Source organism: Onychostoma macrolepis, chromosome 04, assembly GCF_012432095.1.
Source record: "Onychostoma macrolepis isolate SWU-2019 chromosome 04, ASM1243209v1, whole genome shotgun sequence".
NCBI lineage: Eukaryota > Metazoa > Chordata > Actinopteri > Cypriniformes > Cyprinidae > Onychostoma > Onychostoma macrolepis.
In genome coordinates this window covers 16,914,363-16,938,537 of record NC_081158.1, presented here as the reverse complement: position 1 = coordinate 16,938,537, position 24,175 = coordinate 16,914,363, and the positions used below count along the sequence as shown (strand labels likewise).

The 24,175-nt window shown below is 37.7% G+C and overlaps 1 protein-coding gene across 5 annotated transcripts in view; it reads left to right on the top strand.

Annotated features, from left to right (window-relative positions):
- celsr1a (cadherin EGF LAG seven-pass G-type receptor 1a) overlaps nt 1–23,321 on the top strand; it is a 97,374-nt gene extending 74,053 nt beyond the window's left edge. For 2 of the 5 annotated variants that reach the window (XM_058773764.1, XM_058773761.1), the window contains 24 exons: nt 584–758; nt 867–1,008; nt 3,845–3,965; nt 4,080–4,263; nt 4,578–4,679; nt 5,406–5,500; nt 5,618–5,827; nt 6,667–6,850; nt 6,969–7,112; nt 7,526–7,706; nt 7,832–7,999; nt 8,150–8,276; nt 9,930–10,130; nt 12,248–12,422; nt 16,587–16,699; nt 16,796–16,875; nt 16,967–17,093; nt 17,990–18,115; nt 18,371–18,507; nt 20,015–20,115; nt 20,298–20,453; nt 20,563–20,790; nt 20,874–21,138; nt 22,254–23,321. In XM_058773764.1, coding sequence (XP_058629747.1) covers nt 584–758; nt 867–1,008; nt 3,845–3,965; nt 4,080–4,263; nt 4,578–4,679; nt 5,406–5,500; nt 5,618–5,827; nt 6,667–6,850; nt 6,969–7,112; nt 7,526–7,706; nt 7,832–7,999; nt 8,150–8,276; nt 9,930–10,130; nt 12,248–12,422; nt 16,587–16,699; nt 16,796–16,875; nt 16,967–17,093; nt 17,990–18,115; nt 18,371–18,507; nt 20,015–20,115; nt 20,298–20,453; nt 20,563–20,790; nt 20,874–21,138; nt 22,254–22,281 — 3,570 coding nt within the window. In that variant the 3' untranslated portion in view covers nt 22,282–23,321. Of the gene's footprint in view, nt 1–583; nt 759–866; nt 1,009–3,844; nt 3,966–4,079; nt 4,264–4,577; nt 4,680–5,405; nt 5,501–5,617; nt 5,828–6,666; nt 6,851–6,968; nt 7,113–7,525; nt 7,707–7,831; nt 8,000–8,149; nt 8,277–9,929; nt 10,131–12,247; nt 12,423–16,586; nt 16,700–16,795; nt 16,876–16,966; nt 17,094–17,989; nt 18,116–18,370; nt 18,508–20,014; nt 20,116–20,297; nt 20,454–20,562; nt 20,791–20,873; nt 21,139–22,220 lie in introns of all 5 variants that reach the window. The other 3 variants (XM_058773765.1, XM_058773762.1, XM_058773763.1) reach the window with 2 other exon arrangements.
- Nucleotides 23,322–24,175: the final 854 nt, after the last annotated feature.

Below are 24,175 nucleotides of genomic sequence, written 5' to 3'. Positions count from 1 at the left end.
TTCTATTAACTAAATTAAATCAACATTTGGTGTGACCATCCTTTGCATTTAAAGCAGCTTTTGCCCTAGGTGAACTTGCACGTAGTTTTTCAGGTAGCTTTGCAGGTAGGTTTCTTGAAGCATCTTGGAGACGTTGCCACAGTTCTTCTGGATTTAGTCTCAGTTTGTTCTATTTCTTCATGTCATTCCAGACGGACTGTCTGATGATGAGATCTGATCTCTGTGTGGAGCACTGGCTGTTGTCAGACTCCTTGTGCAAACAAAAATCTCACTAGATTATTACAATTAATGGCAAAATGAATGTTTGGAAGTGTAAACTGATCTTTCCTACTGACACACTACAGCAAAAGACCGCTAACTGACTTAAAACCATTTTTTTAGCTGAAAATATAGTGTTCTAATAATCTTGGCTACCACTGTATATTTTAGGATTTTGATGAAAAGAAAGTTCAAAAGAACAGCATTTATTTTAAAAAACAAAATCCCTGACACCACACTTTTGATGAATTTGGTGCGTGACCCTGAAGAAAATCTCATCATGAATAAGTCTCATCATTAATGACTTTATGCAAATGTGTCACAGGGTGTAAGGATGGGGGAGACTGCCACCAACACGGCTAACATCAACATGCAGCAGGCATTAAAGATCCACGTGGAAGAAGGATGCGATATGGCCAACCCCTGCGATTCCAACATCTGCCCTGACAACAGCCAGTGCACAGATGACTGGAATGCACACACCTGCGTCTGTGACCCCGGTACTGACACCTGCATCACATTCACTGCATCTGTACAGACGCATCTGATTTCAGTTTGAAGGCATTCATCAAATTCTTTCATTCTTTTTCTCTTTCTGTCACTCACAGGTTTCTTTGGCAAAGACTGTGTTGATGCATGTCATCTGAACCCCTGTGAGCATTTGTCCACGTGTGTTCGTAAGCCGAGCTCCTCTCACGGCTACACATGCGAGTGCAGTCAGGACTACTATGGACAGTACTGTGAGAACAAGTAAGTTGCATACCGGATAAAATACCAGATAAGACTAGACTTGTTTATTCTAGTTAGTGCTGGTTTTGGTAAAGCTGGTGGACCAGCATAGCCATACTGCTAATCAAACTAGCATGACTAGATTTCTAATGAAGCTGATTGACCTATGAATCTTGCTGGTCAAACAAATTAATGGAAATTCTGTCATTCCAAATCTATAAGATTTTCATTCATCTTTGGAACTAAAGTAGAATTTTTAGGTAAACTTTAAGTAGCAGGTTATTATGGAAGCCCATTTCCGCCACTGAATGAAAAAATTAAAAAAGATAATTGTGAGGTTTTTCAAGGACTTGGCTTCTCAGAATTATGTGATATAAACTTGCATTTGTGAGCAATAAGATTAACAATGCATGATATAAATATAGAAATTGCGAGCTATAAAGTTAGAATTGTAATTGAGGTTTGAAGATTGAAGTCATAACTGCAGAATACAGACTTGCAATTGTGAGAAAAATTGTTAAAAGTGCGAGATACAATCTCGCAATGACAAGAAAAAAGTCAGATGTGAGTTTCTATCTTGCAATTCAGACTTTCTCACAGTTGTGAGTATATATCCTGCAATTCTGATTTTATAATGAGTTCATATCTCGCAAATGAGTTCATATCTCACAATTCTGAGAAAAAAGTCAGAAATCGCAAAAAGTCGCAATTATCTTTTAGGGTTTTTGAATTTTTTTTATTTCATGGTGGAACCAAGCTTCCATAGGTTACTGCTGATTAAACTGACCTCTTTAAACATGGTCTTTTTAGTTAGTGAGTCAAATTCATTTTTATACCACTTTTCACAATACATTGTTAACCAGCGTTACAGAATATCTTCATGCCTTAAACTGGTCGCACACCGGACGAGAAGCGCAGCACCACGTCGCATCATGCCACGTCACGGCTTTGCATTGTTTTGAATCGTTTCTAGGCACTGCGGACAGACGCCGAATGGCGCTGCCACTGTGCGCATAGAAAACAATGTGTTTGAATTTTAAAGACGTGGTGCGATGCGACGCTGCACTTCTCGTCCGGTGTGTGACCAGCTTTACAGTCACATTTACCAGATTAGAACTGGGCAATAATATAGTTTACATTGCACAACGATACAAGCAATCAAGCGGTTCAGATATGCTATACAGTATACAGTATACTAAGCAAGTATAGCGTATGTATGAGGATAAAGTGGGGCACATTTATATTGTGTCAGTGTCCTGGTAACCCTATCAGGGTTTATATTGTGATAATGACCAGCTGACTTTACATTGTAACTTACTTAATAACAGGATGGATAGAATGGAATTGAAGCACTGCAATGGGATTTTTACATTGTAACAATGAGATTTCTGAAGTATTTCGTGTTGATTTCTGAGATTTGAAAAAAGATCTCTTGCCAGAGAGCAAAATTGCTTAGTGCGAAATGTTCAAATGTCTGAAATTTCGCATTGCAGTTGTGCAGTGTGTCAGTCAGTGTAAATGATTTGCATTATGGAAGTCATCTTCATTCCAGTGGTTCGTGTTTGTGTGTGTGTGTGTGTGGGTGTGTCTGTTTCTGTGTTGGCCCTTCTCCAAAAATCAAGGGAAAACAACACAATACACCCTGTCACAAGTCCACACAAGCTCCACAGAATTATTACCTTTCCTTTTATTTTCATATTTAATCTGCTAAACCCTCTGATCAGTGATGAATGTCATGCTGTCTCATCACTTACACATGGGACGTCTTTTCCTTTGTTTCTGTACTTGTTCTGTTGACATGACTGTCCTCAATTAGATTAAGACCCAAACACGCTGCTAGCACCTGATGTTGAGTTAATAAGCACCATGCGGCCCTGCTGTCTGCACATTTTAAGGAGAGGATTGCAGAGAAGGATTTTTTTCCCTTAGCCTCAGTGTCCTGAAATAAATCCACAATGGACTTATCTTTGACCTCCAACTGGCCTTTTACTGAGCATCATTGAAAAAATAAAAACAACAAAACATTTAACAATTTGAACTTTATTAACTGTTAACAAACTGCAAACTTGTTGCCCCATGTTGATGTACTTCAGGACTGAGATGTCACATGTGTGACCCAAAACAGTACCAAAAAATGTTCATGAAGAAAAATGAATAAAAATGTCTTTAAAATCAAACTGAAATGTATTACTATTACCATAAAAAGTTATTAATATGGCATAGGCTTATCCAATTTGCCCAGCTTCTACCAAGATGAATTTGCACTGGCATTGTTTGTACACACAACCGTTATTATGCCAATTTATTATGCTATTCCAATTATGCATGATTTCATTGTGTTATATTGTTGCATTGTTTTCCCCTGCTGAGCCATTTCCCTTGCTGACTCACCAATCTTTTACAGTATGTTTGGAGACTATGGCTTTCTAAATCACCTGCTTTATGTGTAAAGCGCAGGATAAACTATGCATACATACACCTGTAGAAGAGTCTTCGACCACCCAAGAAAATTATGTTAAAATTTGTTTGCTTGGGCAGTCTGTCTTTTTTCGCTTGTACAAACAGGCACAATCCTGTTTCTCATCAGTTTCCAGTCGTCAGTGTTCTGTTATTACTTATCGTCTAAAGTCTGCCAACCCTCACATCTAATCTCTTGATCTCCATACCATGACAAATCCTGCCAATGATTGATGGGAAGGTTTTTACTTGTTGATTGATTTGCTTGATGCATTGGTGATCTGAGAATGAGATGTTCAGATGTTACAGGTTAAAACGTGTAACCTTTGTCAATGATGTCACTTTGCAGTCCAAACAAAAATAATTGTGCTGATAATACTTATTTTTTTTCTGCACACAGGGTGGAAAAACCATGTCCTCGGGGTTGGTGGGGCAGCCCCATGTGCGGCCCTTGCAACTGTGATGTCAGCAAAGGCTTCAACCCCGATTGCAATAAGACTACTGGAGAATGCCGCTGCAAGGTATGAAGACTAAATTTGACATAAATTACCCAAGCCTTTCAGTTTGGTCCAGATTTGTTGTCCACAAATGTTAATGGATGTTTTAGAGACTATCCATACACCTATTTTACACAGGACAACTACTATCAACCGAAAAACAGCGACACCTGTTTCCCCTGTGACTGCTTCCATTTGGGCGCCAGTTCTCGCACATGTGACCCAGAGACTGGTCAGTGCCCCTGCAAGGCGGGTGTGATTGGGCGACAGTGCAATCGCTGTGACAACCCCTTCTCTGAAGTGATCGGCACGGGTTGTGAGGGTACATACTGATTTCCTCCCTGCTTTGAGTTTAAATGACAAATGTGGCATTGTCAGTCTACACCAGTGATCCTCAAATCTGGCTCACGAGATCCACTTTTCTGCAGAGTTTAGCTCCAACCCTATTCTAACTCACCTACCTGTGATTTTCTAATGATCCTGAAGACATTGTTTAGCATTCTCAGGTGTGTTTTATTAGGATTAGAGCTAAACTCTGCAGGAAAGTGGATCTCGCGAGCCAGATTTGAGGATCAATGGTCTACACTAATAAAGTACAAATTGGGTAACATTATGTTTCTTGTCTTTACCGTTCAGTTGTGTATGAGGGCTGCCCAAAAGCCTTTGATGCTGGAATATGGTGGCCCAGGACCAATTTTGGACGCCCAGTTGCCATGAACTGTCCCAAGGGATCTATTGGTTAGTAATACTGGGCTTGTTATTGAGACAAATTGACAATGAATATCTAAATTTTCATATACAAGCTAAACAATGAAAACTTGGAAAATAAGAGTCTGTTTTGTGACAGATTAATTTAGGTTTGCGTCAACAACAAAGTAGATTTTTTTTCAGACTAACTTTATTATAAATATTACAATTCTGAACAATGCAAAGTAGTGTAACCATAAATTATTAGGTACAAAATAAAAGAAAATTAGTTATATATTTTGGTATGGCTAGCTACAATGATTTATATTTTAGTGTATGACATTTAAGTGAAATAATGGGCTTAAACTTTTGCAAATGCCTTTGTTTTCAGTGGCTTTCTGTCACTTGGCACTGCCACCCCTCATTGACGTTACCCAGCCCTGTTAACAAAGAATTTTCATTGGCAGAACTCTGCAGTTAGATCTTTTTATTGGTTGGGTAACTGAATGTTAATGAGGCCTCGTCTCTAGAGGGAGCTAGTTGGCAAACACAAAAGTATTGTGGGACACGACTTGGCAGTGCTTGTATAAAGACACATTTACCCAAGTGCTTGTTGGAGTGAGGTTTCGGTTTGAGAAACTTCTGAAACTGTACTTAAGTGAAAGCTTTTATTTTAAATACTGTATGTGTGTGTATATATATATATATATATATATATATATATATATATAATTATTTATTAAATTATTAATTATATTGTTTTCTAACTGACTTTAGGCACTGCTGTCAGACACTGCAGCGATGAGAAAGGCTGGCTGCCCCCTGAACTTTTCAACTGTACCACCATTACATTCTCCCACCTCAAGAAACTGGTAGATCTAGAGGTTTAAATCATGAAAAGTTCATATTGTTGTGGTCATCACAAAAACATCTCAAGTAACCTCTCTTTAACCCTTCCTCTTGTTCATATCCCACCTCTTTTCGACCAGAATGAGGAGTTGCATCGTAATGAATCCACAATGGATGGGCAGAAATCAAAGGACATCGCTCGAATGTTACAGAACGCCACTGACCAGACCAAGTCATTTTATGGAAATGATGTTAAGACAACCTACCAGCTCATTTCCTGGATCCTGCACTATGAGAGCCAGCAGCAGGGCTTTAACCTGGCCGCCATGCGTGACGCCAAATTCAATGAGGTTGGTTTTCCATTTCTACTATCAATATAATCTGCTTCAGTTCATACGGAGGGGTTCGATATCTGAACAAACCACTAAACAAGCTATCAAACTGCACTCTGCCACACCATTTTTGCTTCACGAATTATACCTCAAATTATCCAACTTGTTGAGGAGACATAATTTTTCTAACACCAGACACATGCGGCAAGTCGTGACGCGATTAAATAAGGTCCCATTATAATTAAAAGAGCTGTCTATACTGGCAGTGCCCATTGTAGACATCACAATATCCAAAATATTACAAAGACTTGGGGTTGGGCTCTTTTGACTTGTAACTGGTGCTTGCCAGGGACATTTTCTTCAGTAAATGTAATCTAGTTTGCACTTAGGTAGCAGCCATCCAGAACGACCTTGCAACTGCGTAGCAATAAGTTAAAAACCACTCGGAACACCTTAGCAACCACATAGCAAAACCCTGTGCATTATGACGTCAACTCTTGCACATGCAAGCACTTTTACTATTCTTTACAGCTATACCAACAATGGGATGTTATGGGCATTTTTCTATTGGTCTCTTCTGTACTTGAGCTCTGGCAGCCCAAAATTGTGAGCTTTTAGCCTTGAGGTTTAGTGGATTAGTGTAAATAACACGGACTGATGTCATGAGAATGAAAACGCCCACATTTAAAGCACATCTGGCAACATGAACGTACTTATCATGATACATGGTTTTAAGATAAGGATGCGTTTTAAAACCACATTCATTATGTCTCCTCTTGGCCCAGATTCAGACTTCTAATGTCTCTCAAAAGTCCCGAATTTTACCCTGAAATACCGAATGTGTTTGAATTTTGCAGAACATAGTGAAGGCTGGCAGCGCAATCTTGGATGCCAGTAATAAAGAGCACTGGAATCAGATACAAAGAACAGAAGGAGGCACGGCACATCTGTTGAAAAACTTTGAGGAGTACGCCAACACTGTGGCCCAGAACATGAGGAAGACCTACCTGAAACCCTTCATCATTGTAACCGAGAATATGGGTGAGTAACTTCTAAAATCACTAATGTAGCTACTAATGTAGATTCAATCATTTATTTAGTGCATTGTTTTGACCACTATACAGTTTTTCTTAACCTTAATTTTTCTTTGACTTGTCAGTTTTTGCAGTGGATTATCTAGACACCATTTATCCAGATGAGGCAAAAATCCCTCGTTTTCAAACAACTGACCAGGATTGTCCCGAAGACCTTAAGTCATCTGTTATTTTCCCAGAATTCAGTTTCAGGTCTTCAGAGCATAAAGGTAAAAACATACATTAAAATAGATATACAGTATATGAATAATTCTATTGAGCCCCTGAGGGGACATGGTGATTGGTAAAATAATATAATTCAGTGCTTTAGCATTTGCTTGCAAAGCTTTTGCATTCACTCGCAAATGTATTGCTTTCCCCTGAGAAACCTTGCGATGTCTTACAGAACGTTTAAGTTCTCTAGCAAAAGTATTTGCTTTCTCCTGAGAAATTTTAACAATTTTTAACAAATTCTGCCACCTCAAATTATTTCCTTCACAAAATTGTGTAAGCAAATGGAAAGTTTCTCAGGGAATGCAAAAGTTTTTTTTTTCAGTAGTTTTGTAATACTATTTAGTCACCGTATGAAATATTGGAGTGTTAATAAATACTGCATTTTTCACATGAACTCTCTCTCTGGTAGTTTCTCCTACAGATGATCCAGAATCTCAGAGCAACTCTGATGAAGAGCATGATCTGGCTACAAACAAGAGGAAAAGGCATGCAGAGAGTCTGCCTCCATTTCCTGTGGCTGCAGTCATCATCTATAAATCTCTGGGCCAGCTTCTACCAGAGCACTACGACCCCGACCGCCGTAGTCTCAGGTACAACTATAAAGCACATGTCCAAATATTTAGTCTTGATGGCATTCCACAGTCAAACACAGAACACTGTTGCCATGCTAAGAAGATCCATTTACCATGTCATTGTTGCCCCTTTTTTTCCACAGGCTGCCGAACCGTCCGGTCATTAACACTCCCATCGTGAGCACAACTGTGTACAGTGAAGGCGAGCCATTACACATTCCTCTGGAGCGACCAATCACACTGGACTACAACCTTCTGGAGACGGAGGAGAGAACTAAACCAGTGTGTGTGTTCTGGAACCACTCTATCGCGTAAGTCACAACCCCTTCATACAGATTCATAGGCTCACATTTTTAATTATAATCTAGATATCACTTGAATGAAAATAAAATCTCCTAAATCAGTTTAAGTAGTTGTTATGTAGATGATTAATGCTGGTCTGATATGTCTTGGTATGTCAGTGTTGGTGGCACAGGCGCCTGGTCATCTAAAGGATGTGACCTCATCTCCAGAAACCACACCCACATCAGCTGCCAGTGCAATCACATGACCAGCTTTGCCGTGCTTATGGATATCTCCAAGAGAGAGGTACTGCGGCTAAAATAACAACATCGTACCCAATCGCTTATAGGGTAGTTCAACCAAAAATGAAAAGTGTCATCATTTACTCACCCTCACATTCGTTCATCTTTGGTAAACACAATTAAAGATCATTTCAATATTTTCTCAGAAGATTTTCTTTATCCATTGAAAGTCTACACAATTAACAAACCTCACTGATTCTCATGTATCGAGCAATGAGCATGTTTGAGCTTCCATTGACCATATTTGATGTGCTCTACATATGTGTGTTGATCAATGCTTAAATGTAAATAAAAGCCTAAATTAAATCTGTACATATAAAGTATCATCTCCAATGCAAGACTTTGATTAAACTGCTTGATTCATGTGGATTACTTTTATAATCTCTTTAGGAACTTTTTTAAATGCCGATTTTCATTTTCGAAGTGTTTCCAATCATATTTCAAGCAATTAAAAACCATTGTGGCAAACAGTGCACACCTGAAGTGTCTTTGAAGGAAATAATGCATTATTTATCAGCTTTAATTTCCTTATCGGTTCGATAACGATAACAGTAAAAACTACTGTTTATCAGCCAGTATATGGTGGTGATATATTGTGCATCATAAATTTTTGGGTGAACTATATCCATATATATATATATATATATATATATATATTAGTGCTGTCAATCGATTAAAAAAAAATTACTGATTAATCACACATTTATCTGAAATTAATCGCAGTTAATCCCACCTAACATTAACTTTTATATTGCAATAATTTCACTTTCAATCATCAAATGAATGTACAAACAACATAAAGACAGTATTTTTTTTTTTTTTTTTTAATGGCATCTTTTTTATGACTGAAGGCCAGTATCACTGATACCAATACTGATTTCTCTATAAAATTGGCCATCCCCCCAATATTTACCTATTGACTATAGCCATTCAACATTACAGTATAATTGAGAGCTATCAATTTTAACATTTATTAGACTTTTAAAAAATAACTTATAATTTAAGTGAACTTAAAAAAATCTTCACATAAACCCATTATAATAAGTGTCATATTTACCTGTGCCCTTCAGCTGAAATATACAGTAATTGAAATTATCAAACACTAAATACTAAATTAAATATAGATGAATCCGTAAAGCTATAGAAGTTATTTTTTTCCTCTTTTTTTTTCTTTGTCATTTGATTAATAGACATCACAGCAGCTGGTTATTAGGTTATTTTGGCTGTTATTTCTTTAAGAGCTGTCGCTGCTGAACGTGACACGGATCTGACACGCTTCATATTTTCTCTCAACTCTTTTTACCATTTCTGACACATTTCAGGTCTTAAAGTCTCTATTAATGAGCTGACAAGTTGAATCGGGTGTGTTAGATGAGGAGACAGTGCTGGGCTGCTCCAGGACAGTTTTGAAAACCATTTGAGAGACACATTCTTAATGTAACTCATATATAACATATTACATGCACGCACAGTTTTATGGCAGCTTTAATCACCTTTTTGGTAACATCATGACTTAACTGACCATGACATTGCATGCACATAGTTTATTTCACGCTTTGATATGAAATGATACAGGCCTGTGTGCGTGCAATTGAGCACACGTGTCTGTGTATATATGCATGTATTTAATTTTTCTGCCATTCTTTTATTCTGTCAGCACGGTGATGTTCTTCCCCTGAAGATTGTCACCTACACCACAGTCTCCGCCTCTCTGCTGGCGCTCCTCATCACCTTCATCCTGCTGGCCATCCTGCACAAACTACGCTCCAATCTCCACAGCATACACAAGAACCTGGTGGCCGCCTTGTTCTTCTCTGAGCTGGTCTTTCTCATCGGAATCAACCAGACTGACAACCCGGTGAGGGACTCATCTTTAGAATATTACTGTGAAACCGGCATGGGTTTAAAACTGGAAACAGCAAAATAACGTAAAATGAAAGTGAGAAGGAACTCAAAAGACCTCAAATGAAATTACAAGACTGGCTTCATGGGTTTGATCTTTCATCAAGTTAAATCACAAGTGAGCGTTTCCATCTCATATGTGGTTTTGTGTCTTCTCATCAAGGGAGTCTCATGTTGTAGTTGTCCCTCTCAGCGATATCCAGAATTTTAGATTTGCATTCTCAAATTCCACTAATTACTTTCTTAAGTCTGTAATTAACAACTGCATATACTTGTGGATTGAGGTTACTTTGACAAGTGGCTGCAATTACTGTGAGGTGGCTTTTATTTTGGGTATTTGTCATCCATTACTGAGTAAAGAAAGGCTTTAATGGTTTAAATCCATTTATACGTGGTTTGACACCATCTTCCTGTCTCCATTGTGCCACTGGGTGGGCAGCATTTACAGCTTTCTGTACTTCAGATTTTTATACAGATGCTACAGATGCTTTACTAGCATGTGAAACAACAGAAGTTTTATTTGTGAAAACATAATGTATTTTATGTTTTTATGATTATTTTTTTTCTCATTTGATGTTCAAATTCCAAATTTGCCAGCCGGTTTTCTCATGGAGGTATGCTGTGACTGGTGTCTGCTTGTACTAGGGGTCAGTTTAGAGTTATACTGACACACTTTCACATTATTTAAATAAATGTGAGGTCTGGCTACATGTTGGACACACTGTTTAGGTCTAGCTCTGTGAAGATGGCATGTAGCTGTATCTTCTATGATCTTTCAGTACTAAGTCGGTGAATTTCACAGAACATGTCAAGAACATGTCCAGGTATTCAAACAAAAAAACATTAAGTAGTAGCTTTTTACACAAAGAGAAAAGGAAGGTAGATTCTATTTACAGGGAGTGTAAGGGAAAGTAGATGCTGTTTATTTTGACTAAGTGTAAATCGAAACCAATAGCATCTTGTTTTCTGTAAGTGCAAATAATGATGCATGTAAATAAAAAGTGTAAATAGAGATAATGCACTATAAAATTAAAGGGATAGTTCACCCAAAAAATGAACTTTTTGTCATACTTGCCCTCAAGTTGTTCCAAACGTGTATGAGTTTCTTTCTTCTGTTGAACACAAAAGAAGATGTTTTCAGTTGCTGGTAGCTATTAACTTCCATAGTGTTTTTCTTTTCTTTTCTTTTTCTACAAAATATATTTAAAAACATCTTTTGTGTTCAACTTAAGAAACTCAAACAAGTTTGGAACAACAGAAATAATGACAAAATTTTCATTGTTTACATATTTTTTTCTTTTTTCTTTTTTATGTAAATTTATATACCATGGTAGTATTTTTGTGATGCCTTGGAAAATTATTTACATTTACATTTAGTCATTTAGCAGATGCTTTTATCAAAAGCAACTTACAAATGAGGACAATGGAAGCAATCAAAATCAACAAAAGAAGCAATGATATGCAAGTGTTATAACAAGTCTCAGTTAGCTTAACGCAGTACACGCAAGGTTTTTTTTTTTTTATTATTATTATTATATAATAAATAAAAAGAAAATAGATAGAATAGAAAAAGAATAGAGCAAGCTAGTGTTAGAGGCCTTTTTGCTTTTGTTAATTGTATAATAAATAAAAAGAAAATAATAATTAAAAATAATATATATATTATATATATATATATATATATATATATTATATATTAATATTTTTTCTTTTGCTGTTAGATTTTATAAACAATTTTTTTCTTATAATTTTCTAAAATATACTGTATTACAGTAGTAATAATAATAATAATAATAACAACTCAATCTAAAACTAATCCAAAACTAAATCTAAAAATGTATTAAAATAATTAGAATATGTTCTATAAATGCTCTTAATTGCCATGTCACAAATTGCACTGTCCTTTAATCAACCTAAAAATAAGCACAACAATATGCTAACTTTAATAAATATGCTTCCTTTTTATTTATTTATTTATCCATTTAAATTTAGGGTGAAATATAACCCATTTGTTTTCATGAAATATTAACTGTCTTTCTCTCTCTCTCTCTCTCTCTCTCTCTCTCTCTCTAGTTTGTATGTACGGTAATAGCCATCCTCCTGCACTACTTCTACATGTGCACGTTTGCCTGGACGTTTGTGGAGGGTTTGCACATTTACCGTATGCTCACTGAAGTCAGAAACATCAACCATGGCCACATGCGCTTCTACTACGCCATCGGCTGGGGGATACCTGCTATCATTACAGGTCAGACACACACACACACCCTCTCTAGTCTATTCACTAATTATTATTTCATGTACATTACACCCAACCCAGTGTCTGTGCAGGTTCAAATTTGTACACTCACCGTAAGTCCACTATGTCAACATGAATACACACCTTCATCTCATGAATTTCCCTAATAGACTATTAGAAATGTTTGTAAACCAGCACACACATGCATTCACGTTGTCGTGCTTGGACTCGCCCCTTCTTTTGGATGGTGTGTGTTTGTGATCCCTGTGGGAACGAGACAGGATGCCAGTGTCTTCATATTACTAGCTCTCGCTCTCTTGCTCGCTCTTTTTTCTTTATTTCTCTATTTTCTTTCCGATGGCTCAGCTCTCCATAATGGGTGTCACTTTCTCCACTGGCACATGCTCAAAGCGGTGAAAAAGCCCCTATCCAAGAGATAATAGAGGCTGACCCGACTCCTCTCTGCTCCTCCCAGCTTAATGAATGGCTGCCTGCTTTCTTTACTCCATTCTGTAATTCATTGCTCATACTATTGGTTAGGGATTTTAACAGACTTCATTGTGTACCTTATCCTGCTCTGTCCTGCTTATAGAGGAGAAGTATGCTGTTACTTTTCTAAGTGATCACACTTACCTTACCTGGCAGGCACACAGCAATGCTACCTACCACTTAGAACACCTTAACTGCATAGTAAAGCTGTAGCAACCGCCCAAAAACCTTAGTCCCAAATGGCACACTTCATGTGCACCTGCGGCCTTGCGAACTTACATTGGCCGCCAAGTGCATGTGTCTTTTAAGTCCATGAGACCGAGGTGTCCCATTTGTCATTTTATCTTTCAGAAGGGTGCTTGCATGCGCCCCCTTTGCACCAGCTATTATCCCTCGTTGCACACTTCTGCTGAACCTGAAATGAGGCAAGCTCTACAGCAGATTTCTACCCAACAGTCAAAGCGCCATTACGTCACAAAAGTGTGGACTCAGAGGAAGACTGTGAGGGTTTAGGGTGTAATTTGGAACAGGGCCATAGCAATCATTCAGGACCAAGTGTGACTCACATGTCCTAAAAAGTGAAGTCAAAACATTTCAATCGCCCCCTGGTGGCTGGCTGGGTTATAAACTCTGTCCTCTCCATGTAAACAAATGGGACGCAAGCCAAACTAAAAAAAATCTAATTACACTTCAAATATTTTTTTTTTTTCCCAAAGATGGTTCCCATCATTTCAGGTAGTTCTTATCACACTGATGTATGTTCCAGTGTTCGTTTTTCTAAAAAGTTTGCTTTTAGTTATTTGATGCTATAAAAAGCGGGATGTGGCATCATGGTTAAGTGTTTGAGATTGGGTTTGTGGGAGTTTGGGCAGGATTGTGATACCGTGCTCCACCTCACGATCACTACTGCGCAGACTCACACCGTGTCTATACAGGACATGACAGTTGTCGCGTCGTGTCGCGTCGCAACAGCTAAAGTCTGTCTGCACTAGATGTGACAAAGCAACCGTTAAAACTCATTTGAACGTTGTGTCAGTACGTCATAAATATAAACGCGGCATCAATTTACTGTTGGGGATTTGTTGCGCCGCGCCACATCCAGTGTAGACAGCATCGCTGATTATAATGGGTTCTACAGTGTTTTGTCGCTTTGCATCGCACCACTCACGTCTAGGGTTACCAACTTCAGAAAGCGAAAATACAGGACAATGGCATTCCGGGGGGGGAGGGGGGGTCATATATGTGTGTGTGTGTGTGTGTGTGTGTGTGTGTGTACATATATATGTATATACAGTGGGGCAAAAAAGTATTTAGTCAGCCACCAATTGTGCAAGTTCTCCCACTTAAAAAGATGAGAGAGGCCTGTAATTTTCATCATAGGTATACCTCAACTATGAGAGACAAAATGAGAAAAAAATTTAATGCAAATTATGGTGGAAAATAAGTATTTGGTCAATAACAAAATTTAATCTCAATACTTTGTTATATACCCTTTGTTGGCAATGACAGAGGTCAAACGTTTTCTGTAAGTCTTCACAAGGTTTTCACACACTGTTGCTGGTATTTTGGCCCATTCCTCCATGCAGATCTCCTCTAGAGCAGTAATGTTTTGGGGCTGTCGCTGGGCAACACGGACTCCCTCCAAAGATTTTCGATGGGGTTGAGATCTGAGACTGGCTAGGCCACCCAGGACCTTGAAATGCTTCTTACGAAGCCACTCCTTCGTTGCCAGGCGGTGTGTTTGGGATCATTGTCATGCTGAAAGACCCAGCCACGTTTCATCTTCAATGCCCTTGCATTGGAAGGAGGTTTTCACCAAAATCTCACGATACATGGCCCCATTCATTCTTTCGTTTACACGGATCAGTCGTCCTGGTCTCTTTGCAGAAAAACAGCCCCAAAGCATGATGTTTCCACCCCATGCTTCACAGTAGGTATGGTGTTCTTTGGATGCAACTCAGCATTCTTTCTCCTCCAAACACGACAAGTTGAGTTTTTACCAAAAAGTTCTATTTTGGTTTCATCTGACCATATGACATTCTCCCAATCCTCTTCTGGATCATCCAAATGCTCTCTAGCAAACTTCAGACGGACCCGGACATGTACTGGCTTAAGCAGGGGGACACGTCTGGCACTGCAGGATTTGAGGCCTTTGCTACTTTGGTCCCAGCTCTCTGCAGGTCATTCACTAGGTCCCCGTGTGGTTCTGGGATTTTGCTCACAGTTCTTGTGATCATTTTGACCCCACGGGTGAGATCTTGCGTGGAGCCCCAGATCGAGGGAGATTATCAGTGGTCTTGTATGTCTTCCATTTCCTAATAATTGCTCCCACAGTTGATTTCTTCACACCAAGCTGCTTACCTATTGCAGATTCAGTCTTCCCAGCCTGGTGCAGGTCTACAATTTTGTTTCTGGTGTCCTTTGACAGCTCTTTGGTCTTGGCCATGGTGGAGTTTGGAGTTGGACTGTTTGAGGTTGTGGACAGGTGTCTTTTATACTGATAACGAGTTCAAACAGATGCGATTAATACAGGTAACGAATGGAGGACAGAGGAGCCTCTTAAAGAAGAAGTTACAGGTCTGTGAGAGCCAGAAATCTTGCTTGTTTGTAGGTGACCAAATACTTATTTTACAGAGGAATTTACCAATTAATTCTTTAAAAATCCTACAATGTGATTTTCTGGATTTTTTTTCTCATTTTGTCTCTCATAGTTGAGGTATACCTATGATGAAAATTACAGGCCTCTCTCATCTTTTTAAGTGGGAGAACTTGCACAATTGGTGGCTGACTAAATACTTTTTTCCCCACTGTATATATATATATATATATATATATACACACACATTAGTATATGAAAATGCGTATTTTTCAATTTAAGACAACTTATAGATTATATGGGCTGCTTTTAGTGCTTGACACTTTTTTATTGGTCATTTTGTGTTTCAAAAGAAATGTGTAAAATGTTTTTCTCTATTTAACAACATTGAAAGACGACTTCATACTGATCACGTCTCTTGCGCGGCTGGATGTTGGACTCATGAAAAATAATCACGTTGTTTGTATTCACCAAAACGAAGTCAAAACACGTAGGTATGGAATTGGCGTTAGCGTGAGCGCCGTTTGCTGTGAGGCGGGAGTGACCTGCCGGCAGAGGATGGCGCAGCCTTCCTCGAACAGTTATGTTCACAATTTCTGATTTACTTAACTTGTACTGCGTGAGGGTGGCCGTGACTGGATGTTGACAGGTATCTGTGATCATTCTCAAGTGATCAGCACTCTAATCAGCACTGCTGTTGTCAGTCAGTGGTTAGCAGAAACGGGACACATAAATTGAGCCCAATATATGGGCCGTCCCGGCTAATACGGGATGGTTGGCAACCCTACTCGCGTCTGGTGTAGACACGATGTCAGGCTCCAAATTACGCTACTGGCGCAATACCGACCATACATGGGATGGCGGAAGGAAGACACATTGTCCATCTTTTTTTACAGTCTATGCTCAGGACACTAAAGCACCATGCTTAGAAAACAGTCAGAACACCTTGGCAACTCCAAACAACCTCAACAGCATAGAAACACATTAATAGCACTCTGAACTCTGAATAGCAAGTATTTAACAATACCCACAACAGTATGTTTTCTTAATATGATGTGAAAGTTATGTTGATGTTTGTGTCCCATCAGGTTTGGCTGTGGGTTTGGATCCTCAAGGATATGGGAACCCTGACTTCTGTTGGCTGTCCGTCCACGACACCCTCATCTGGAGTTTTGCAGGACCCATCGCTTTAGTGGTGCTGGTAAGTCCATCTACTTATCATTTGTTCATCATTCTAACCGTCTCGTTCCATTCTCCATACTCAGCTGATCATATGTCACAAACAATCCTTTAACAGGTCAACATCATTATCTTTGTGCTGGCGGCAAAGGCGTCGTGTGGCCGTAGGCAACGTTCCTATGAAAAGTCTGGAGTCATGTAAGACAGTATTACCCTCTCCCTTGAGAGCATTTTTGAGGATTGTTTTATGAAATATGGTACTTATTGTGGTTTTCTACATGTGCTCCAGTCCTGCTCTGCGGATGGCCTTTCTGCTCCTGTTGCTCATTAGCGCCACCTGGCTGCTGGGTTTGATGGCTGTTAACAGTAATGTCATGACCTTCCACTACCTGTTTGCCATCTTCAGCTGTCTGCAGGTAACAGTTGTTCTATTCTTGACCTCAGTTTTTCCAAAACAGACTAATAAGGCAAGCATCACTTTAACTATCGCTCATAGTAAGGCTCGCTATACATGCAAAAGCGCCAAACAACCTCTATTTGTGTTCTTGTGTACAGAAATCTCGCAGACCGCAGTGCAGATGCAGGATGTGTTTAATACATCAACAAGTGTTGTTATTGTTAACTAAAAGTAAAAGATAACCTCTGTAATATTAATATATATATATATATTAATGAAAAACGTAGACTTAGTAAATGTAAAAATTTGAAATATTGCCTTGGCAACTTGTTGAAATTAAAAGTTTAAGTTGAAATAATAAAATTGCAAACACTAAAACTAAACTAAAATAAATAGAAATGTTGAAAAAATTCTACAAAAGTAAATAGCAAAAATTGAAAACTAAACATTTAATTTGAAAACCGATTTTTCACCCAAAAATGAAAATTCTGTCATCATTTACTCACCCTCAAGTTGTTCCAAACCTGCATGAGTTTCTTTCTTCTGCTGAACACAAAAGAAGATATTTGGAAGAAAGTTAAGAATGAAAATCGGGTTGACGTCAGTATTTGACACCAATTTGACGTTGACTTAACGTTGGAGTTTGGTTACACAACCTAAAAACTATAAATATCAGCATCAGCTGACGTCAGTACTGGACATCAAATTAACATTGACATTAGACGTTGAACTGACATGGAATTTTGGACAATGTCGCAACCAAAATTTAACCAAATATCAGTGTCTTAAGATGTCGTGTGCCTGCTGGGTAGCCATTGACTTCCATAGTATTTTTTTTCCGTATTATAGCCAGTGGCTACCAGGAACTATTTAGTAAACTATCCCTTTACAAACAATTTCTTGTTTGTTTTTCAGGGCATATTCATTTTCTTCTTTCACATCGTGTTCAATAAAGAGGTGAGGAAAAATCTGAAAAACGTTTTTACGGGAAAGAAACCATTACCTGATGAGTCCAACGCCACACGTAACACCCTACTGACGGTAAGTTACTATAACATGTTTACGTTATTAAATATTTACACATTTATTGTTCTTCACAGGTCTAGAAACAGCAGTTGAGATTGGTTTAAATGTCAGTTCATCTTGTAGCAAATTAATAAGTCATTTAAGTCATTTGCAAGCAATCAGAAAATAATTTAACGTAATTTGGTATCAAATGAAGCTGTGAAGTGGTCTAGCCCTCGGAAATGTATTATTTCCTTGATTTACAGTACTGTGCTCTTTCCTTGTCCTTAGCGTACATTGAACTGTAATAACACATACATGGAGGACGGCATGCTGTACCGCTCGGCCATCGGCGAGTCGACGGTGTCTCTGGAGAGCACAGTCAGGTCAGCCAAGAGTCACAGCAGCTACCTTACTTACACGCACAGGTAACATGCTACTGCTGGGGCACGGCGCTACGCTCTCATTATCTAACATTTCACTTCCTCTCAACCTGCTTGATAACACTTTAATAACTTTCTATTTTATTCAAATGACTTTTCTCTTTTCATATGCATGAGCAAAGGTGCATTGCTTCTGCTTTGCTTTGCAGTGCTGCGATCATGTACACAAACTCTAAAACACATTCCTGCATGTATTCGCATGAATGTTGTGTATATATATTTAATTTTCAAAGCATGTATCATTATGTGTAAATAATATGAATTTGTTGACAGGATTCAATATTATGGAATGTTGTATGCTATCTTGTGAGCACAATTAGCCTCAATAGCATAATAACAGAATGGCCAACTAATTAGCTCACAGTATGACCAGTGTTGTTATTCTTAACTTAAACTAAGATTAAAACTATTAAAAATAGTTTGGCAATTCAAATAAAGTTGAATTAATATTAAATATAAATACTTGAGTACTAAAACTGAAATAGGAGTAAAGCTAAATAGAAATAAGTTAGAAACAAACAAAAACTAATAAAATGACAAAAAAAAACAAAACAACAACTGATAACTAAAACTTAAAGTAAAAAAACAAAAAACAATAATGGATAATTCAAAATATTACTAAATGCTATATAAATAATGCTAAAATAACACTAAGTAGGACTGAGAAATATAGGTTAATTAATTAATTTAAATAATCAGGTTTCAGCATTTTGATAAGTATTTGCTCTCAAACAGCCATTGTTGCCATTCCAAGCAGATCCAAAATGTGTAAAGTAAAAGAACATAAAAATCAATTTAAAAATAATAATAATTCAGTAGAATATTTACCAAAATAAGCAATAGAAAGCATGATATTTAACCTTTTCATTTCATGCTACAGTATAAAAATACAGTACATAGTAATAAACAGCAAAATGTATATATATATATATATATATATATATATTACATATAATTAGATACATATTTACGTAAGTTTTACTAAACATTTTAAAGTTGATCAAATACCATTAGGGGACCCACATGATCTTTTTTTAGTGAACAAATCATTGCGTCACATTTTGAATTGATTTATTGACACAGTTCGGAGACACTGATTTGTGGAAATTGATTACACTGGTTTAAAAGAGAGACATTAAAAAATATATTAACAGTTGTTTTAAATTATATTAATATTTCCACAATATTACTGTTTCTACTATATTTTGATCAAATAAATGCAGTCTTGGTGAGCATAAGAGACTTCTACTTTTGAAAAGTAGTGTATAATTTAAACATTCAATGTGTAGACTAGTGATATTGTGTTATTGAAAGGAATTTCACGCTAACTTTTTATGACAACAAGAATTTGAGCCAGATGATATGAAGTCAGTCATAAATGGGTTATTCATTTTTAGTTTTCACTGCAATCTAAAACTCATTGCAACTAGAGGTCATGTGTTTGGCATCTGTCTTGTATGTCTCTCATTCTCCTGCTTTAACTCCTACACAGGGATGATTTAGGTCAGAAGCCCAGCGTTTCATCTGGAAATGCTAAAGCCGGACACACTGACATTGATGGCTCACTCTTCCGTAACGGCACTAAAGCAGATGGTAAAAGAAAAAGTTGAAAAACTTTTCCAAGACAACACTAATATGTATATTTACTGCCTGTTATCCACATATAGACAAGCGCAATGTAGTGTGACATCTATATTTGTGAACTGCCAAACCTGTTTCTTAGCTGGTGTATGTCACCTCAAATAAATAGTTGACATAAATTTGTGTGCATTCAGACTCCGATTCGGACAGCGAGCTCTCCGTGGATGAACACAGCAGCTCATACGCCTCCTCTCACTCGTCCGACAGTGAAGATGAAGACATGGACATGAAGCCAAAGTGGAATAATGAGAGACAACCACTACACAGCACTCCAAAGGGTACAAGAGAAGGTATTTTTTCTTTAGAATTGCATTAAAATACGGAAATCTGAAATTGATGGATGCATTTACAAGTTAAGTGAAGTGTCAAATAACATTAACCCCTTCTTCTGTGTCTCAGTGGACACTGTGTCCAATCATGTGAAGCCTTACTGGCCGACTGAAGCCATGACAGCCAGTGACAGTGAAGATCCCGGAGGGGCAGAGAGACTGAGAGTGGAGACTAAAGTTAACGTGGAGCTCCATCAGGAAAATAAACTCAATCACACTGGAGAGACCACTCAGGACAAAGACCACCCAACAGCCTCCATCCAAGCCAACAGCAACCACCAGCCTGAACAGAGGAAGGGTGAGAGTTAGCTAACATCAAGTCAAATTTTGATTATACATTCTACATGTATACTAATATTCCCACGTACTTTCTTTTCATAGGTATTCTAAAGAATAAGATCAATTATCCTCCTCCACTGACAGACAAAAACATGAAAAACAAACTTAGGGAGAAGTTATCGGACTACAACCCACCCACCATCTCCTCCAGAGCGCCCTCTATAGCCTCTAACGATGGGGGCAATGGCCACAATGTCCTAATCAAGCCCCCTCAACGGCTGGCCGTCCCACCTCGAGAGCAGCAGAACGGCATGGTCATGAATCTGAGATCAGGGACTGTTAACGGCGGCAACCAGTCAGACTCTGAGTAAGACACCTTTCTGTAGTCCATCTTGTTTCACTCAACACTTTTTTTAAATTTATTTTTTATATCTATCACAAAAATAAAAGCATTATTTTAGTAGTAGAATTTAGTAATTGATTATAAAATGCATTAGGGTTGTCACAGTATCAAATTTACAGTAGTTACTAACGCCAGTGAAATTTCACAATTCTTGATACCAGAAAAAAACAAAGCTAATGTTTGAAATGTTTAAAAAGTGAAATACATTTTGTCATCATCTAGAATTAAATATAAAATTTGGTAGCTTTTTAATTTGAACATTTGCTGTTACATTTTTAAGAGCATAAGTTGTATCTGTTAACATTAATCTAATCTGAACTACAACTGAATTATATTTTTATTAACTAATATTAAAGGAATGGTTCACCCAAAAATGAAAATGTTGTCATCATTTACACATTTATATGTGAGTTTCTTTCTTATATCGAACACAAAAGAAGATATTTTGAAGAATTTTAAAAGAATCAAACAGTTGTTGGTCCCCATTGACTTCCATAGCAGGGAAAGAAATACTGTGGAAGTCAATAGGGACCAACAGCTGTTTGATTACCAGCATTCTTTAAAATATCTTCTTTTATGTTCAACATAAGAGAGAAACTCATACAGGTTTGGAACGACATGAGGGTGAGTAGATGATTGTTAACATATGAGACCATATTGTAAAATGTTAGAATGTAAAGAAATTACTCTGAATTTAATTGATAATAGCGATACTGAAGAAAGACTGATATATTACCATTTTTTTTTTCTCTTCAACTCGGTAGTGGTGCCAGACATCTCTGCATTATATATTTAAAAATTTGATAAAATAACACCTTTTAAAAATAAACTGCCATTTGTTTTTGCATGTTTTTGAAACCTGAGCCCTCCAATTCTGTTCAGCTCTTTGTGTCTTCTGGAGCATGTGTGTCGAAACAATGAACGTCTTCTTTACACCTGTTGTTCTTGTGGCATGCGGCTGCTGTACTTGGCCTGTATTTCTGCCCAAACACCCTTCTAACCCGCATGTATCCTCCTTCCTTTTCTCTCCCTTCTGCTCACTACAGCGGCAGTAATGAAACATCAATCTGACCCAGCAGGAAACCTGAGGAACTTCTGCCCTCGTGAGGGGAGAATATCAGCCCTTGACAATGGGAGGAAGGTGGAAAGTGAAGAGGGATTACCCAAAGACCCTCCCTATAGGTGCACCTTGCTCTCCAGCATGTCCCTGGGGTCCAGGCTCCATCGGAGAACAGTATTAATGCAGACATCTGCTCGTTAAACGAATGATAAGGAAAGAAAAGGGAATGCATGTAAATAAATATGCAAGACTGGGTCAGCGAGGATATATGGAAACTGTGCCAAACCACTAGACGTGGGACTACAACCCTCCCAGCATGCCGAGCGGCAAGCTCTGACCGAGTGACAGGTGGACTTGAAGAGACACATAAGGCTTTTTTGTAATTTTGTACGTTTTACCACTAGTGCTTCTTAAAGCTGTGCAAGTGTGCACACGATCACACAAGGCTGGAACTGTGTAGAGACATTTTCTGATTACGAAAAGTAAATCACGGAATGCTGAAATTTTCACCAAGTGCCCGGCTCGGCCCGTCTTCATTGAGGAGATCCGTCTCTTAACTAATACCTTTCTCATGTAATTACTGTGTAGATGTATATTTTTTGTTGTTGTTTGGAAATTGTAATATTTTAAGGCCATTTGTACATTGAAAAGCATTTTTAATAACATTTAATGCAAGATTTTTTTATCCAATGTGGTTAAATCAAAAATGTTTTGTACTTGCTTTGCAGAGTTCATAATTTGGGTTTCTATGGTGCTGTAGTCCCAAAACACAAGACTAAAAGTCTATTAAAAACACTGTTCAACTTTGACAATATTCAGTGGCGATGTTTAATAATGTTTGAACTGTGAAGACATAGCCCTTAGACTCAAGGAAATGAAAATGAATGTGTTTTATTTTGTAATTAAATGACAGTTCATGGTTCATATTCCAAAGAAACAGCAGTGAAAAAAGACTTGCAGGTGTTTTAAACCATTTTTCATAACAAAAGACACTGGATTTCTTATGACATAGCTGTATTTATTTTTATGTTTTGAAACACTGGACAAAAATTGAAGCTGTAAAAAATAAAAGCTCTCTGAATTTGTATTTTTGTTGCACAATATCTTGTCTTTTTCTCATTCCAAGCACAAAATGTGAGGTGAAGTACAATAGGATATACTAACACTTTTTTTTTTTTAAGTTTAGCTTTAAAGTGTAAAAATAAGTATTATAAAAACTTATTTTTAAACAAAAAAACAAACGTATGCTCTATGTTTTACTACTGCTTTATATCTTGAGGCTATAGTGCTAGTATAGGAATATTTCATGAATTAACCTTCATTGTAATTAAAGCAGTTAATCTGAGCCCTGATTGTCCATGTATTATTGCCTAATTCTATAATAGTGTCTACTGAAGTATCTAATAAGACATCAGTATAGAGATGGGTCTTGATACCACATACCTCTGTGGCATACTTTTTATGTTATGTTTTTATGTTAGCTTTAGTTCATCACAACTTTTTACACTAAAAAATTCTAAACAAAATGCACAGATGCACGCTTCAAAAAGTCAGAAATTATAAAGCATCCAGGTGTCTTTTGCACATTATTATAACTTACTGACTCTAATTTTGTATACTAGTTAAGATGTATACTATGCAAACTTCATCAGTAGGTCAGTTTGAGTGCCTTTTGTGACTTACTTCACTCAGGCCTGCTTTCTGCCCTTTACCCTAAATTCCAGAATGAAGCTTTTACTGTCGCAGGTGGCACAGAGCAAGAATTCATCTTCGGCTGAGCATGATTATCCTGAGTGCTCTTAACTGCCTCGCTTCAAAGGGCACATGAAATATTAACAACTGAGCTGAACTCGCGCTCAGAATGAGAAACTAATGGGTGGGAGTGGAGTGTTAGAATATCTTAATCGGACATATTTAAATTTAAAACCAAAAGAGATTACT